At 38.8% G+C, this 15,596-nt stretch overlaps 1 protein-coding gene across 6 annotated transcripts in view; it reads left to right on the forward strand.

The window, feature by feature from the left end:
- Positions 1-15,596, forward strand: part of MDFIC (MyoD family inhibitor domain containing) — a 100,781-nt gene that overhangs the window by 32,300 nt on the left and 52,885 nt on the right. For all 6 annotated transcript variants that reach the window (XR_005223756.2, XM_037888904.2, XM_037888897.2 and 3 more), the window contains one exon: positions 13,737-14,012. Coding sequence is in view for 5 of the 6 variants with exons in the window: in XM_037888904.2 (XP_037744832.1) it covers positions 13,737-14,012 (276 nt within the window). In the remaining variant the exon portion in view is untranslated. The remainder of the gene's footprint in view (positions 1-13,736; positions 14,013-15,596) is intronic.

The following is a 15,596-nucleotide window of genomic DNA, read 5'->3' on the forward strand; positions in this document are numbered from 1 at the left end:
GTACAGAAAAAGGAGTTTGACTAAAAAGTTGAGCACTTCAACTTAAAACAGTGTTCCTTGGCTGTGAAATGTTACAGCAGAGTTATAAAATCCTGTAAGCAAGGGTTTTGTAATGGAAATTTTGACACTCTTACCATAGTATCACGAATAATGCTACTATAATAAAGCTTTCACTAATGTGTCTGCACTTTGTGTTAAGAGAAAAATCTCTGTTAAAGAGCAGAAAACCAGATGTGTTTTTTTTTAAAGTGGGAAAGAGTTCATACAAGTCTTACAGCATCTGCCTTCTAAACGTACTCCAGCCAAGGCATTTTTCAGAAAAAGATCCATGTTACAAGAAGCCCTGGAGTGAGAATCATTCAAAAATTGAACATTAGCAGATTTCGAACATTAGCTAGGAATATTTTTAAACATGCGGGTCCATTAAATAAGCTGCAGCAGGGCCAAATTAGTTTTACAAATTAAAGGAAAAATCTTCAATATATAATGAAAATAAACTCTGATTTTTATTGCTGAATGCTTTTTATAATGTTATAATAAGACATACTGTAGTCTGTTAGTATGTTAAAGATAAAAAACAGTATTCTGCTGCCACTCAGTTCATTCCATAAGATAAGGACTTGTGAGTGTCACTGGTCTCAGCTGTATTGAAATTGTGTGAGCATAATGATTTCATAGAGATTTATATCTTGTTCCATGAACTGCAAGGAGGATCAGAATTTTAACTTGCTGAAAAAAAACGTTGTATGGGTAATTTCATCCCATTATGGCAGTCTGCCCTACCGCCTCAGTGCGTGTTCTATTACTCATCTTGACCTGTGAATTTGTATTTTTGTTTCTCTCCAGTTTTTGTGCCTTGCTGCCCCTGCTCGTCACTGATGTGACATCTTAACCGGTACTGTATCCTTGCCGCCAGTTATTTGATTCAAATACCAGTGCTGTTTCCCAGATTGTTTGGCACTGGTTTCGAGCATCTTGTGCTTTACTTCCTCTCAGGAAACTGAGTGCGTCACTTTTACAGGAAGTTCAGTCTTCACAGGGCTTGATCAGTCATCCCACCTTCTACAGTCTTGTATAGGGCAGTTTACAACTGATAGTAAAACAGTTTTTGTCTAATAGTTTACAGTTAGTTTTTTGTGTATCATTTCCATGCAATGAATCTTATGTATGAAAGGATTACCAGGATGGATGAGCACTGTAATAGTGCAATGAAATAAGAATTCTTTCTAAATCATTATATTTTCTCTGGTAGAGTAGAGTAAAATCAGAAGTAAGAAAACCTACTTTCAGATATGCTGAATATCAGATTGATCAAATCAAAGTTGTATCTGCAGTTAAATGTCCAGTAAATGAATACTCATAGACATGGCAGATAATTTATTTTTCATGTATGTTTTTCAGTGCTGAAAAATAACATTTGTAAGCATTTGAAACGTATCAAGAAACAGGAGTTTATCTACATGCATTTTTTGCACTCATTTAATTGTATCAGTTTTGAAACAGCTATATAAGTCAGTACAAAAATTGTGTGGACACCAGCTCCAAGATTCTGTCTTTTTTTTTCTTCTTCCCCCACACACTTGTGCTTTTTGAACATAAAGTAAATATGTTGGGCGAGATTCTGTGCTGCAACTCCAGAACATACCACACAAATAGCTGCAGCCCAAGGGCAGCAGGGACAGCCACCTTTTTACCATTCTGATGCTGAGCTGGTGCAGCCCTTGACATAACCCAGCCAAGGGAGTTGCTCTGCATTATGACATCCCTACCTGAACTTGCTGTGCATAGTTCCAAAACCCAAAGCTGTCCTGGAGTCCCCATAGTGCTCTTTGCTATGGAGATCCCCTCTTATGCCTGTTCTGGCCCCAGGCATATCTGCTGCAATGGAGCTTGAGGGGGCCAATCCAGGTCCCTTATACAGTACTTGCGCTGGGGAATGTCCCTGGTGAAGGGACTGTAGTAGTGTACAGGGGCTGTCGTGGAGGAGAATTCCTCCCAATATGTCAGCATAATAAGTGCAAGTACATGCTGCTTCTCTACCTCCCCATCCCTTGATTCTTCACCTTAGGAAATCCTCTTCTTGGGAGTCCCAAGGACACCTCCCCCGTCCACTGTTCTCCTCCTCCTCCTCCCTCCCATTACCCACCCTCACGTCTCTTAAAATTGCATCTAGTCCTCTAGAAGAGGAAGACTGGATGTTAAAGCACCATGAATTGCACCTTGTATCCCCCTCTCCTCCTTTCCCTATCTCTGCCCCAGGTCTCCATTTTATGTCTCCCCACTTGAACACAGTGTGGCTGACTTCCAGCCCGATGATCTGGAGTCAAACTCTGGCCCTGCATAAGAGGGAAGCGTTGTGGTGGTATTAGATCACCGCGCTGTTCCAAGTAATGCCTGTTTATTATCTGTGTTTCTCGCAGCGTTAAGCTGACTGCTGACTTATCTGTCTTATTTCCATTGCATTTAAAAATTCTAGGAAATCATATAGCTATTTCCATATAGCTTTTTACATCTCTCAGATTTTTGTTTTGCTTTTGAGGGGCTTCTTACAATTGTTGTGCTTCTTTTTACCCCAGAAAATCCCAGTGGTTCTGTCTGCTTTCTCTTCTGATACTGTCTTCTCCTGGATTGTCAGGTGGCTGCCACTATTTTCTCCTATTATTTTGCCTTCTCCACAACTCAGGTATCTTGTTTGAATAATGAAAAATATGAAGTCTCTCTTTCTGCTGCTTGTGGTTCCTGACCCCTTTGCTTTCCTCTAGTTTCATTTTCATTTCTGCTGTGCTTTAGCTGCATCTTTCTCTGTCCTCTGATACATAAGAGACAAAAAGAAAAGCAGGGAGAAAATCGGTGCAGCAAAGGTGTCAGAAACACAGATCAGAGGATCTACTTCCCTTGCCTCCAGCCCCCCCCCCCCCCCCCCAGTCTTTTTTTAAAATTTGCACTGATGTTCTGTTTCCATTTCCCCTTCTCTTGGAGGATATTTCCTTTTCTCTGCCTTTACTCTTTCTATTTTTGCACTACTTAGCTCTTTCTGAATCTTATTGTTAGGTCTGAGACATGGGCTCCAGTGGTGCAGTGGGTTAGCGCACATTACTTATAGAGCAGTGCTGCATGGAGTGATGCTGAAGTTGTGAGTTCAAGCCTCATCTGGAGCACCAGTTTTGGGGGGTGGGATAGCTCAGTGGTTTGAGCATTGGCCTGCTAAACCCAGGGTTGAGAGTTCAATCCTTGAAGGAGCCATTTAGGAATCCGGGGCAAAAATTGGGGATTGGTCCTGCTTTGAGCAGGGGGTTGGACTAGATGATCTCCTGAGGTCCCTTCCAACCCTGATATTCTATGATTAAGTGTTGGCTAATACATAGCATTATAGAACTGAGGAAAACTAAAATTGGAAACAATGGGCCAAATTCACCCCCAAAGGGTAACTCTGTTGAAGTCCACTACTGACATGAGAAACAACTTTAGGGGACTAAGTCTAGTATGCGTAGCAATGGTAATGCAATCATAGAAATCAAGGGAGATACAAATTTTAAAGAAGCTCCTGAATTTTTGCTTTGTTGGTGGTTTTTTGAAAGTGTGCATGCATGTGTGTATTTGTGAAGCCCCAGTCGTATGAAAGTTAAATATACAAGTCACACTGTGAATAAGCCTGATGATCGTTTCTGGAGGGGGTGAATGGCAGGAGTGGGGAGAATATTGACAACCCTGTGGAATGGGATTAGGCTGCCTTTACTATCTCCGCAGTCTGTCCTTGCAGAGGATAGAAATGGCAATTTTCCAAATAATTTTTCAACTGTGGTGTTTTTTCATAGAATCATAGACTTTAAGGTCAGAAGGAACCATTATGATCATCTAGTCCAGAGGTGGGCAAACTACGGCCCGCAGGCCACATCCAGCCCACGGGACCCTCCTGCCTGGCCCCTGAGCTCCCCGTCGGGGAGGCTGTCCCCCTTCCCCTCCCCTGCTGTCCCCCCTCCCCCACATCCACACCGCTACACGGGCAGCGGGTCCTCCATACAGTTTCACACCCCGATGTGGACTGTGGGCCAAAAACGTTGCCGACCCCTGGTCTAGTCTGACCTCCAGCACAACGCAGGCCACAGAATCTCACCCACCACTCCTGTAACTCACCAGCCAGACACCCAGGAAAGATTTCTCTGAAGTAACTCAGATCCCATCCCATCACTTAGCTTCAAGGGGGGGCCCTGTGGCATGGAGCCCCGGGCCGTTGCCCTGCTTGCTACCTCCTAATGCCAGGCCTGGGTTTTATATGCAGAAAACCAGTTGTTGTGGCACAGGTGGGCCATGGAGTTTTTATAGCCTGTTGTGGGGGCCTCAGAAAGAAAAAGGTTGAGAACCCCTAACTTAGAGAATTTTCAGTAGTGCAGAAACTCACAGAAGAGCTTAATTTCTGTGACCTCTGATTGGTGCATTATTTTGGTCTATCATACATGTATCCTCAAGCCCAGGGATGGGTAAACTTTTTGGCCTGAGGGCCACATCGGGGTATGGAAATTGTATGGCAGGCCATGAATGCTAACGAAATTGGGGGTGGGGGTACGGGAGGGGGTGAGGGCTCCGGCTGGGGGTGCGGGCTCTGGGGTGGGGCCAAAAATGAGGAGTTCAGGGTGCAGGAGGGGTTCCAGGTTGGGGTGCTGGGGAGTGAGGGCTCTGGGGTTGGGCTGGGGATGAGGGACTGGGCTGGGCTTGGGCTCTGGGGTTGGGCTGGGGGTTTGGGGTGCAGGAGGGGGCTCCAGGCTGGGACCGAGGGGTTTGGAGGGCAGGAGGGGGATTAGAGCTGGGGCAGGAGGTTCGGGTACAGGGGAGGGGTGTGAGAGCTCTGGCTGGGGATGCAGGCTCTGGGGTGGGGCCGGGGATGAGGGACTTGAGGTACAAGAGGTGGCCCTGCCCTGGGATCGAGGCGTTTGGAGGGCGGGAGGGGGATCAGAGCAAATTTCAGAAGTGAGCACATTTCTACCTTGACTGTTCTGGCTTTGTCTGGTTTTCCTGACAAACTATTGTATTGTGGCTCAGAGAGGGAAAGCCAGTTTCTTACTGTAAGTAACTTGAGGCCTGGCCATTTAGGGCCTTGTAGCAACCTTTTTTTTTTTTTTTACGGGGGGGGAGGGTTGGGGGTTGCTATAAATGGATTGACAATTGCTGCTGTGTGTAAACCAGAGATGCACTATGTCTTCAAAGGTCCTCCCTGCCCTGGAGGTTGCTAGCTACTTTGTGCTCTGTTGAGAGCATTCAAGTTGCCTTTAATCCCAGGTAGCAGCATAGTGGTTTAGCCTAAACATCACACAAATGTGGATGAGGGTGGCATAATTAGCATTTGAGAAGGAACGAGAAACCTCTTGGCCAGTTGAAGGTAATGAAAGGGAGGAAAATATCCTAATGTTAGAATATTAAGACATGGACAATTTAAAAAAATATTAAACAGAATAATTCAGCAAAAGTTCATAACTTGCTATTTTTAATTAAAAAATTGAATAGGCATTTCTTAGATGGCGACTCCTTCAACATTTGAAACTCCACTTGAAGAAAGAGGATTCATAAATGGAATAGTTAACATTATTTCAGTGGGAATGCTGGTCAACTGTATGAACTTGTAGTTCTCAACCTTTTCCATCAATGTTATGGATATATCAAAGAATCTTTTGAACAAGTTCCTGCTGCCCTTCAAAGGAGGTGCAGGATCCTGCAGTACTTCCAGAGGAAGTACTATAGGCATGCATACGCATATTTGAGAACCTTTGGCATCTGAAGAACTGGTTGCAAGTGATGGATGAAATTAAGTTCTGCGAAAGGTTGGAGATGGGATGGGAACCAGGGTGGATTGATTTAAATCAATGATTTAAATCAGCAACCAGGAAACTGGATTTAAATTGTCATTTTAGTCTTGTTTTACATTTGCACTTTTTAGTTATAGCTCTTAAGAAAGATAATGATTGGTATAACTTGGTATTAGTTTTTGCTAACCAGGAGGATACCCTGTACTATACACATTTATTTAAACAATTAGATATCTTAACACACATTTAGTCAGATTCTTAATTTTTATGTTATATTAGAAAATCGTGACTAGCACATTTCTTATTTACTAGATTTTTTTTTTGTTTTTTACTCATGATTTGGGTCAGACTGCATTTGGATCGAAATTGGAATTTAATTAAAATGCACAAAACAGTATTTTAAATTTGTTTTTATTAGCTAAATTAAACTCCCTTAAATGTGCTAGATATATAAGGAAAAAAATCAAGTTTTTATTAAAACATGTTTAGTATATACAACTGATTTATTAAACAAAGGAAGCATTATCTGTAGTTAGTGAATCGAATGGTCACCATGTCCATTAAGACTTTAGAACTAGTAGATCTCATCCTCACACCTAGTTTTTATTCATAGATTGGAAGAGGAAAAAAAGCTTTTCCTGCCCCCTCCCCATTTCTCCCCCCCAACTCTTTTGGTTTCTCAACTTCGAATGAGCTAGTCATTGAACTGAACTAGCTGAATGAACTGAACTGCAGTTAATGTTCTCCCTGCACCTACAAAAGAGAATACTTCTATCAAAAGCTGGTTTAGCACTTCAACAGACTCTGATTCCGGGTGGTTAGCCAGTGACTTCCACCAGTTCAGTGGTTTGACTTTCTTTAAAATTTCAACAGCGAGTACTTGTACTGCTTGATACTGTTTTTTATATTGAATGTAAATTATTTTAATAGATTATAATAAGCTTAGGTCTTAACATAGGTTATCAATTTCAGATTTAATTGTAAGTGGGTTTATTTTTAAAAAGAAAAATGTATTTTAATGTAAATAGAATTTGATTTTTAAACTATTTTTAAACTTTAATTCAGCCTGATGGGAACAGGTTTGTGACACCTTTTCACCTCTCAAACTTGCACACAATTGCCAAAGGCTTGTCTCCCTCTCCCTAGGTTGAAAACTGATGTTATAAAATTTATTTTTCCACTCCTGTTATGTTTGGTGTTCTGTGGATGTGTTTTCTGACACATTCTAACAAACTGTTCTCAGTGTGGGTCTTGTAAAACTTCTACCAGCAATTTCACTAAAGTATTTTCTTTACAAAGAAATCCTGTTTCATAGTAATATATTGTATTCATTTTGAAGATGCTTCTTGTAAAACATGAAGACGTTTCTAAAAAAAAAAAAGGTTGATGCTGTTAGTTGGTACTTTGTTTTCCTTCTAAAGTCAGCATGGTATAAAAAATTCAGTGTGAAAAATTGATTTTAAAAGATAGATTGTACCTTGATGGTACCTTGTTATTTAGTTAATGTATGCTTTCTTTGATACAGAAGGTGCAGTATATGCTATTTATTTCCTAGAAAATATTCAAAAATAATTGCTGACAAAAGCCACTTCACAGGTTGACTCAAAGGGTACATCTTGTAATCTGAATGTTAATATTCTAGATAGCTATGCAGAGCTACCTATTGATGTAGTTTGAAGATTCATGTAGAGGCTAGTCAGGATTTTAGTTTGAAAGGGAGGGGGGAAGAAGGAGGGGAAACTACTGAGGTCTTTGAGTCCTACAAGCTTTAATAAAATGTTATGCTTATGGAAGGCATGAACACACTCAATTTGTAATTTTTAAAATATAAGCTTTTGTGCAACAGTCATTTTGAAATGTTGCCTTTTACATCAGGATTTTCTTAGAAGCAATTGTACAGTCATCTTAGTTTTCCATTAAATAGAGACCAATACAGTTCTGGGATTTTTTTATTTTTATTTTTTTAAATAACCCATGGTTAGTTGTAATGTGTTTTTTGTTTTTGTTTTTTCAAGACAAGGTTTGTGTCATGAAGATGAGCAGGCTAGAAACTAGAGGTCTGACTTTTCACTGCTTTGCCGTTTGTTGCATAATTTCAGCTTGTGCAGAGCAGGTGTAAACAGTTACCATACAAAGCGGTGGAGAGCCAGTCCTTTGATGTTAGTAGACCAAAGCAGGACCTTCCTATCTCCTAATAGATGATCACTCCATTTGCTGTATTTAAAGTCGTTGGGAGAAAAACAAGTGACAAGAACACTTTTAAATTGCAATAGTCCTTCATATTTTCTCAGTACCCTCCAGAAGACATCATTTTTTCTTTATTAAAAAATAAATTGCAGAAATCATATCTCTTAGTGTATCCGTTACATTTTTTTACATTATTTCAAAAATGTTGCTCCAAATGAGTATTGTGATGCCATGTCCTGAACCACCACACAGTGTTGGATCTTCTTTCCGGATAATAATCCAATGATTCGGGTAATAAACTGGAGGACACTTTTCCTTAGATGGGCTGCTTGGTAAACTCCACATTGTGTTTCCAGCCTTGGAGTTGCTTTGAAATGTAATCAGCTGTCTCAGGTTTTCTTCCTCCTGATGTTGTAGTCATTTGACTCCCTTCAGCTCTGACAAATTTTGTGTACTCTACATCTATATTAAGTTTTTGTGTAAAATCTCAAATGTCTTTACACAGATCTTTTTATGCTAAAAAGGGAATTTCCCCATGTTTGCATATATTTTCTCTTTAGATGAATAAAGGTTTAGTCACAGATACAATAAATGTGTATTGTAGTTTTCTAAATCTTTTTCCAAATCATTACAAAAGTCATATTCTTTTATGTGTATGGGGTATGTGTTTATATGTATATTCAAGTAAGCCTTTTTTTTTTTTGACCGAGACATCTGGCTTGCATTCAAAATCTGAATGAGAATGCACATAATTAAAATTATCAAAAGCATAGTAAATGTATTGTAGTTTTCTAAATACTTTGTTACCATTTACTCACCTTACAATTACTTTATTATATAAAGTTGGTTAAATAACAGCAGTTACTGTATTAAGGCCCACTTTGTAAAGAGACTCATGACAGGGCAGCAGTGAAACACGCTAATAGATTATATGTTATAGCAATATATTGCCTTTTTATTGCATTTCCACAGGCAGCAGATTCATGTATAGTTATTGCTAGCTACATTATCTGCTAGTTTTCTATCAAGAGATTCACTCTATTGAATCATTAATCCAATATTTATCATTCTTATTGAAAATTCACTAGTGTTAGCACTGTATAAAATATTGCTCTAAATTTACTGGTTTTGCTACACACTGAAAACATTTTAACCTAAAAAGCATAGTATTTCTTAGGACATTTGAAACTATTCATTGTGGATATTCATTGTGCAAGGAAAGGTGGGGTTTTTTTTTGTTTTAAATGTCTTTAACATATAGTAGGTGACCAGTGCCATTCTGGTTTTAAGATACTGAATGTTCATACACCTGCTATTTGAAATTTTGATGTGTGTTGCATTAGTTACTGAATATCAAGAATAAAATTTTTGCTCATACATAGAGTGTAAAATGAGGTCTTTTGTAGCAGCACGCGACCTGTTTAGAATGATATAACAGACGCTGAATGTTCACATATCAAACAAAATGCCATCTTTCTGTAGAAAAGAGGTGTCAAAAAGTTTCTTTGTACCTTTAACGCATGTGATTATGTAGTACAAAATGCAGAGTTTGTAAAATTTCTTGAATATACAGGCAAAAAATGAATAATTCAAAACAACTCATAAGTTCTACATTCTATTGTATCTTTTATAACGCAGGCAGAAGATAGCATTGTGTTCCCAGTAGAGCTGAATTTGCACAAGTTACACCTCTGAAAATGCCAGATGGTCTATGGTCTACTTTTGAAAGCTGTCACATATGTAAAGATTTGAAAAAAGAAAGACAGCTGAATGAGAGCAGTGGATCATTAAAGGGAGAGTGAGGGTCCCTGGGTATCACTGTGTTTTAAGAAGCATTGTGTCATTTCCCATATTACTTTTCCCATATTCCCATATTATTTCCCATATTATTTTTTTAAAAGGTTGTTTATATCTTAAAAAAAAAAAAGTAAGGTAAAAATATTTCTGTTTTAAACCAAATGATTGTGGCTTAATCTTAGAACTGTCAACTGCTTTTGTTCTTTATGCTAGAATGCAGTCCTATGGTTCCTAATTGGTTTCAAGTGTATTTTAACCATAAGATTCACGTCTCCCTGGTGAAAAATTATCAATAAAGTTAAAATAAATTTAAATTGAGATAACTAATACATTTGGGGGTTTTATTCAGATTTGGCCTACATATCATATGTGAATACTGTAAAGCCAGTCAGCTAAAAAATTGTATGTTAATGCTAAAAGGCTGAAGTAAGAATACTTTGGGAACAGAATTATTTAAAAAAAAAATCCCTAGTAAAAATAAAATAAAACAAATAACTGAGTATAGCTTAATTACCTCAAGACTTCCCATTCATGCACAAATTGACAGAAACAGACATAATTTTGAAGATTGGATAATTTGTCAAGTTATTGTATTGTAATAAAGCTCCAAACATGCACAAACAATTGTAAGCCACCACCACCAATTTAGCTGGCTTGGAAAAGGTCATAACTGTCAATTTTAGTAATTTTGTGTCTAGACACACAGAATTCTTTCTACCTTCTCTTGTTTTCATCAGTTGAGGAAGGTTACCCACTCCCTCAGTAACTTCAGGCTATTGGTGTGCTGCTGTAACACTTGGTACCATTGCATCCTAAGCAAAATACTTACCGGCAGAAATTTGAGTGGGCAAAGCAAGTTTTGTTTCCTCGGAGAACTGGAAAGGATCACTTCAATTTTCCTAATTATATACATTAGAAATGGAAAAGAACTATTGGGACATAATGGTTAGAGCAACTAGAAATTGAGATGTAAGAATTCTATTTCTTACTTTGCAAACAGTTTGCTGTGGGACCATGAGCAAACCATTTAACATATGTGCCTCCATTTTCAAAATGGAGCTAATGTCATTGGATAGTGGTTTGAGACCACTGGATGAACTTAGCCGTATGTGTGTACAGTTCTACTATTATGTAGGTGAAATTTATATAGATTGTTCCCTAAAGTATATTTGTAATTCCCTGTCTAATCCTGTTTCAGATGGGTTCTTTCCAAGTTTTCCGTTCCCCAAAAAATGTTTCTAGACCTTTTATGGTTATGAAGACACGTTTCCAATGTTAACAAAATGTATAACAATACTCTCCGGAGTCTGTAGAGAAGACAGCCTAAGTGCTTGTACTGTTCCTAGATTTGCCAAGCTTCAAAACACGAGTCAATTTCAGTATTTCTATTCCAAATCTGCAGGCAACAGTGAAATGGTCAGGAATCAGGCACGTTTCAAGCTGCTGCACTTGGCAAAGCTATTAGAGGAAGCAGGGGAAGAAGTAACAATAAACAAAGGCAGGGTGATTAATAGAATAATAGAGCCTTCTTTGCCTCCACTCCCACCTCCTCTCTGTTGCCACACCAATCAGGAGGAAGACAACATGTAGAGTAATGAAGGCCTGCCAACTCCACCATCAGGCAGATTCTGGAGGGGGGGGAAGAGAAGCGCGCGCTCTCTTATCTGAAGAAGGGCTCTGTGTAAGGTCAAAAGCTTGTCTCTCTCACCAGCAGAAGTTGGTCCAGTAAAAGATACTACCTCACCCATCTTGTCTTTCTAATATCCTGGGACCAACATGGCTACAACACTGCATACCTTTTCTCTTACAGCAGTGTGGATTATTCGGCTTCAAATATATCAGATATACTAAGTGAAGCCTGATACAAAATGGAGACTCCAAGCTGGGGACAAAACTTTGTTATCCCTCTCCTGAGTAAGAAGAGGACAGGGGGCTCATCTTCTCACCTGGCAGTGTCCCTGGAGCTCCACTGAGTGCGTGTGAACCTTTCACCCTCTGCATTTTTGGTCTGCTCAGTCTTAGTAGGGTTTGACCTCCAGGTAGTATTTTTAGTGTCTAGTAAATTTTTTAACTCATGATCTAAAGGACAAGAAAGGGGAGGTTGTTAAGTAATAGGAACAATTCATTGTATTTCTATCATTGAAGCTTTGATCTTGAGTCAGCGTAGTGAGGAAGGCATGTGTCTGAGATAGGCAGAACATTCTGAAAAATGGGAAATGTATTTGTAAAGAGAGGAGAGAAAATAAACAACTCCCCCTCTTTTTTTTTTTTCTGTTTTTTTTTTTTTTTAAATCACCCCAGCAATGTTCATTTAGCTATAGTATGTTCATTTGGGATTACTATAGAGGAAAACATCTGGTTCAGGGGCACATTAAAATTATTCCCTGATTTCAGTCTGTATGTTTTAGTATAATCTATTTGCAACTAGATGAAATGTTCATAAAAATCTGATAAACTGCTTTCAGTATTATAAATCTGTTGTTGTGATTTATTAAATGCAAAATGGCTGATTTGGTGCCTGAGTGAGATTTAATCTGGAAAAGACTGAGTCAGTGTCAGTAGTTTAGGGGAAGCAGCTAAAGGACCTATACTGGATAAAAGGAATCTGTCCACTCTTTATTACTCAAGATTGGAATTTAGGAGTATTTTTAGATTCTGCAGTGCTCATGTATGTGCATTCGTGGCCTCGAGCTGGTGCTTTGTATGGACTCAAACCTCATTATGTCACTATAATGTGACTTCACCCATTTTAAAACTCCATAGGTATCGATTTTTTTTAAGGTAAAGTGACTAGTCCAGACTGGGGACTACTATTTCTATTTAAAAACACAAACTTTTTTTTAAATTAAGAGCATAAAAAGCATATTTAAAAGCCCTAATTACTCTTTTCCTTACATATAAACTTAAAAATCCTCGGAATAGATATTGTCCAAAAATATTTCCTACTGCTTTGAGATATTGTATGTCAAGTTTCAGACCAGAGAGAATTTTTAATCAGTGATAATGACACCCTAGTAATAGGAATTTATAACAGAAGTATTTGTATAATCTTAACCAGAGCATTGTGAACTCATGTTAGTATGTCCTGGACACAGTTTAGACAACTGTTCTTTTGACTGTTTAAATTTGTAGCAGTTAGAATTTGAATTGATTCATTAGAAACATTTTTAAATTGTGACTTTGAATTGGGAGGATTTGATTTTTGCATGGGTTGTTGGTTGCCGTACAAATCAGTTGGCATATTGCTTTTGAAAATGCTGCTCATGTCAGTTGAACCGACTGCCCTGCTCTCCAAAGCCTGTGTCTTAGTCCTTCCCAAGAAACATTGGCCTTCATGGGTTCCAGCTCAGAATTTTGCTGGCTGTCTGGCCTCCCTTTACTTGTCATCTGGGATGACAGCCAGCCTAGGTGCGCTGCCTTCCTCCTATTTCACTTCTGTACTGTCATGCTTGTATACTCTTCTTCATTCCGCTGCTCTCCTTTCTTTCCTGTTCTGTCTATTTGCCCAATTATCTTCCCATATCCTTTTTACTGTTACAACATTCTAACTCCTTTTCTCTCCATTCCTGTCTCTTCCTTCCTTTTCTGCAGCTTCCTGTTCTCCCTTTCTCTTCCCATTTCTTTCCATCTGCACACGTTTTCTCTGCTTTCTTCTCTGTTCTTCCTGCTGTCTCCCTCTAACTCATGCTGAATTGTAAACTGTTCAGGGTAAGGACCATGTCTTATTTTTGACTTTGTAAGTGTCATATATTTATGGCATTATATGAATGTTTAAATTGCACTAATCTCCATAATTTTTAGTCTAGAGATTTTTTTCATTAATTTCTACTCTTCCACTTTTTCTCTCTGGTCACTGAGTAAAGGCAATAAATAGTTATGTTCCCAGTCAGGTCTCAGTCTGTTCAGATACCAGTTGACAATTGTATTAACTATTTCTCTTTTTTTCATTTTAAGCACAACCTCAACGTTTGCCTCAGCCAAATACTTCAGCATTGGAAAAGAGCGAGGAAGAAACTGGCAAGATACAGAATGGTCATGCAGGTCTGAGTAATGGAAATGGAATTCACAACGGGGTCAAACATGTAGCTACAGATAATAGAAAATGTTCAGTTCCTGTTTCACAAAAAATGCACAGAAAAATTCAGTCCAGCTTGTCCGTCAACAGTGATAGCAGCAAGAAGAGTAAAATAAGCTCTGCATATTCTCAAAAACCAGGTTCTTCTCCTGAAGGTAAGATGAAATTCTTATTATAAAAACAAACAAAAACACAGAAACCCACACCAAACCAAACACAGACTAACCAAAACCCATTTTCTCTCATAATTACACAATCAACTAAAAATAATTGAAGAGCATGGCTCATGCTCCAGAAGGAAATAGAAATCATTATGATAAAACGCAAGTTACTTCCCCAAAGGAAAATATTAAGTATTTGAAGGAAATTGAAGCAATAGGTGATTTCCTGCTTTCAAACATTTCTCTACCATAGTTGGATAATATTTTCAGACTGAATAGTTGCAATTCTAAATTGGCAACGTCCTCACAAATACACCACAAACAGTGTACAAGCATTGGTTTGGGAGATTGGTACAGAGTTAATTCCTGTAATGGCAGGTTCTCCCAGGGCAAGATTTGTTGTTGAAAATTTGCTGTTAGCAGATTTCCTGAGTTCCTGTGTGGTCTGAAGATCAGAAGTTAAAAATGGACCAGTGTTTTTTCTTTTTATTATTATTATTATGCATCATACTATAGTTAGTCTGTAAATAATTTGCATGGAACAATTGCTTCTTACCCTCTCTTCCCTATGCCCAGCTTAAATGAATAAAAGTAAAATTTTTCCTTATGTTTAGCTGTGTTTTTTTCACTCCCCACAATTACACTAATGGCCCCAGAGTTCCTGAGCCCATTTTCAATCCACTGCCTTTCCATTAGTACTAATATACTCAGAAAGCTTTGCTTCTGCCTGTTACAATAGGAGCTACGCTAGAAGCTCTCTTAGTTTTATTGATGTTGAAGCAGGCTTTCATGCACTGTTGTGGGGAGGAAGGTGGAACTGGCTTAAGCAGTCTGGGAACACAGGTAAAAACACAGAATCATAGGGGACAGGGACTGGGAGGTAATTTTGTTCAGAGACATGGGGGAGACTCTCAATCTGGATGGGAGGAGAGGAGGCATAAGGAGGATTAAGGAGAAGGGGGTCAGAAGATAAGTACGTATCAGGCCTGAACCAAAGACTGTTACAGCAGTGGAATGATTCCCATTGACTTCAGTGGCCTTTCCTTTTGAGTGGAAATGTGTAATTACTTCAGGGGTAGAGTCACTCATACTGGTACTGTGGGGCTCATTCTGGTTACTGTGGATTTATTTTCATATGATATTTTCAACTACCTGCTATTATTCTCTGGTTACCTTCTCATTTTTTTCAAATTTACTTCCAAATGCACCATCTTTTGCTTTGCTAGACCCCTCTATTGCTTTATTTCATTTTAAAGCCACATCACCTCCCTACCCAATATTTTCCTCGTACTCACTTACTTATTTTTCATATTGTCTTTTTATGTGGCTCATGTGGACTGAACACATGGCTATTCATGTGGCTCATGTGGACTGAACATTGCTGAGTTTAGAAAATCCAGACTCTTAAAAGGATATTTTAGTATTCCTAAAAACTGGTGCTCCTGTTGGTGGGTCGGGGAAAGTGTATAGTGGGAATTTGTAAGACTGTAACTGCTACTTAAGAAGTCACTTTATTGGCAAAAAATTAATCATGACTGGTGTTCAGGGGAAACCTGACTGCTAAGAGAGGCAGGTATA

This window comes from Chelonia mydas, chromosome 1 (assembly GCF_015237465.2).
Source record: "Chelonia mydas isolate rCheMyd1 chromosome 1, rCheMyd1.pri.v2, whole genome shotgun sequence".
In the NCBI taxonomy this organism is placed as follows: Eukaryota; Metazoa; Chordata; order Testudines; family Cheloniidae; genus Chelonia; species Chelonia mydas.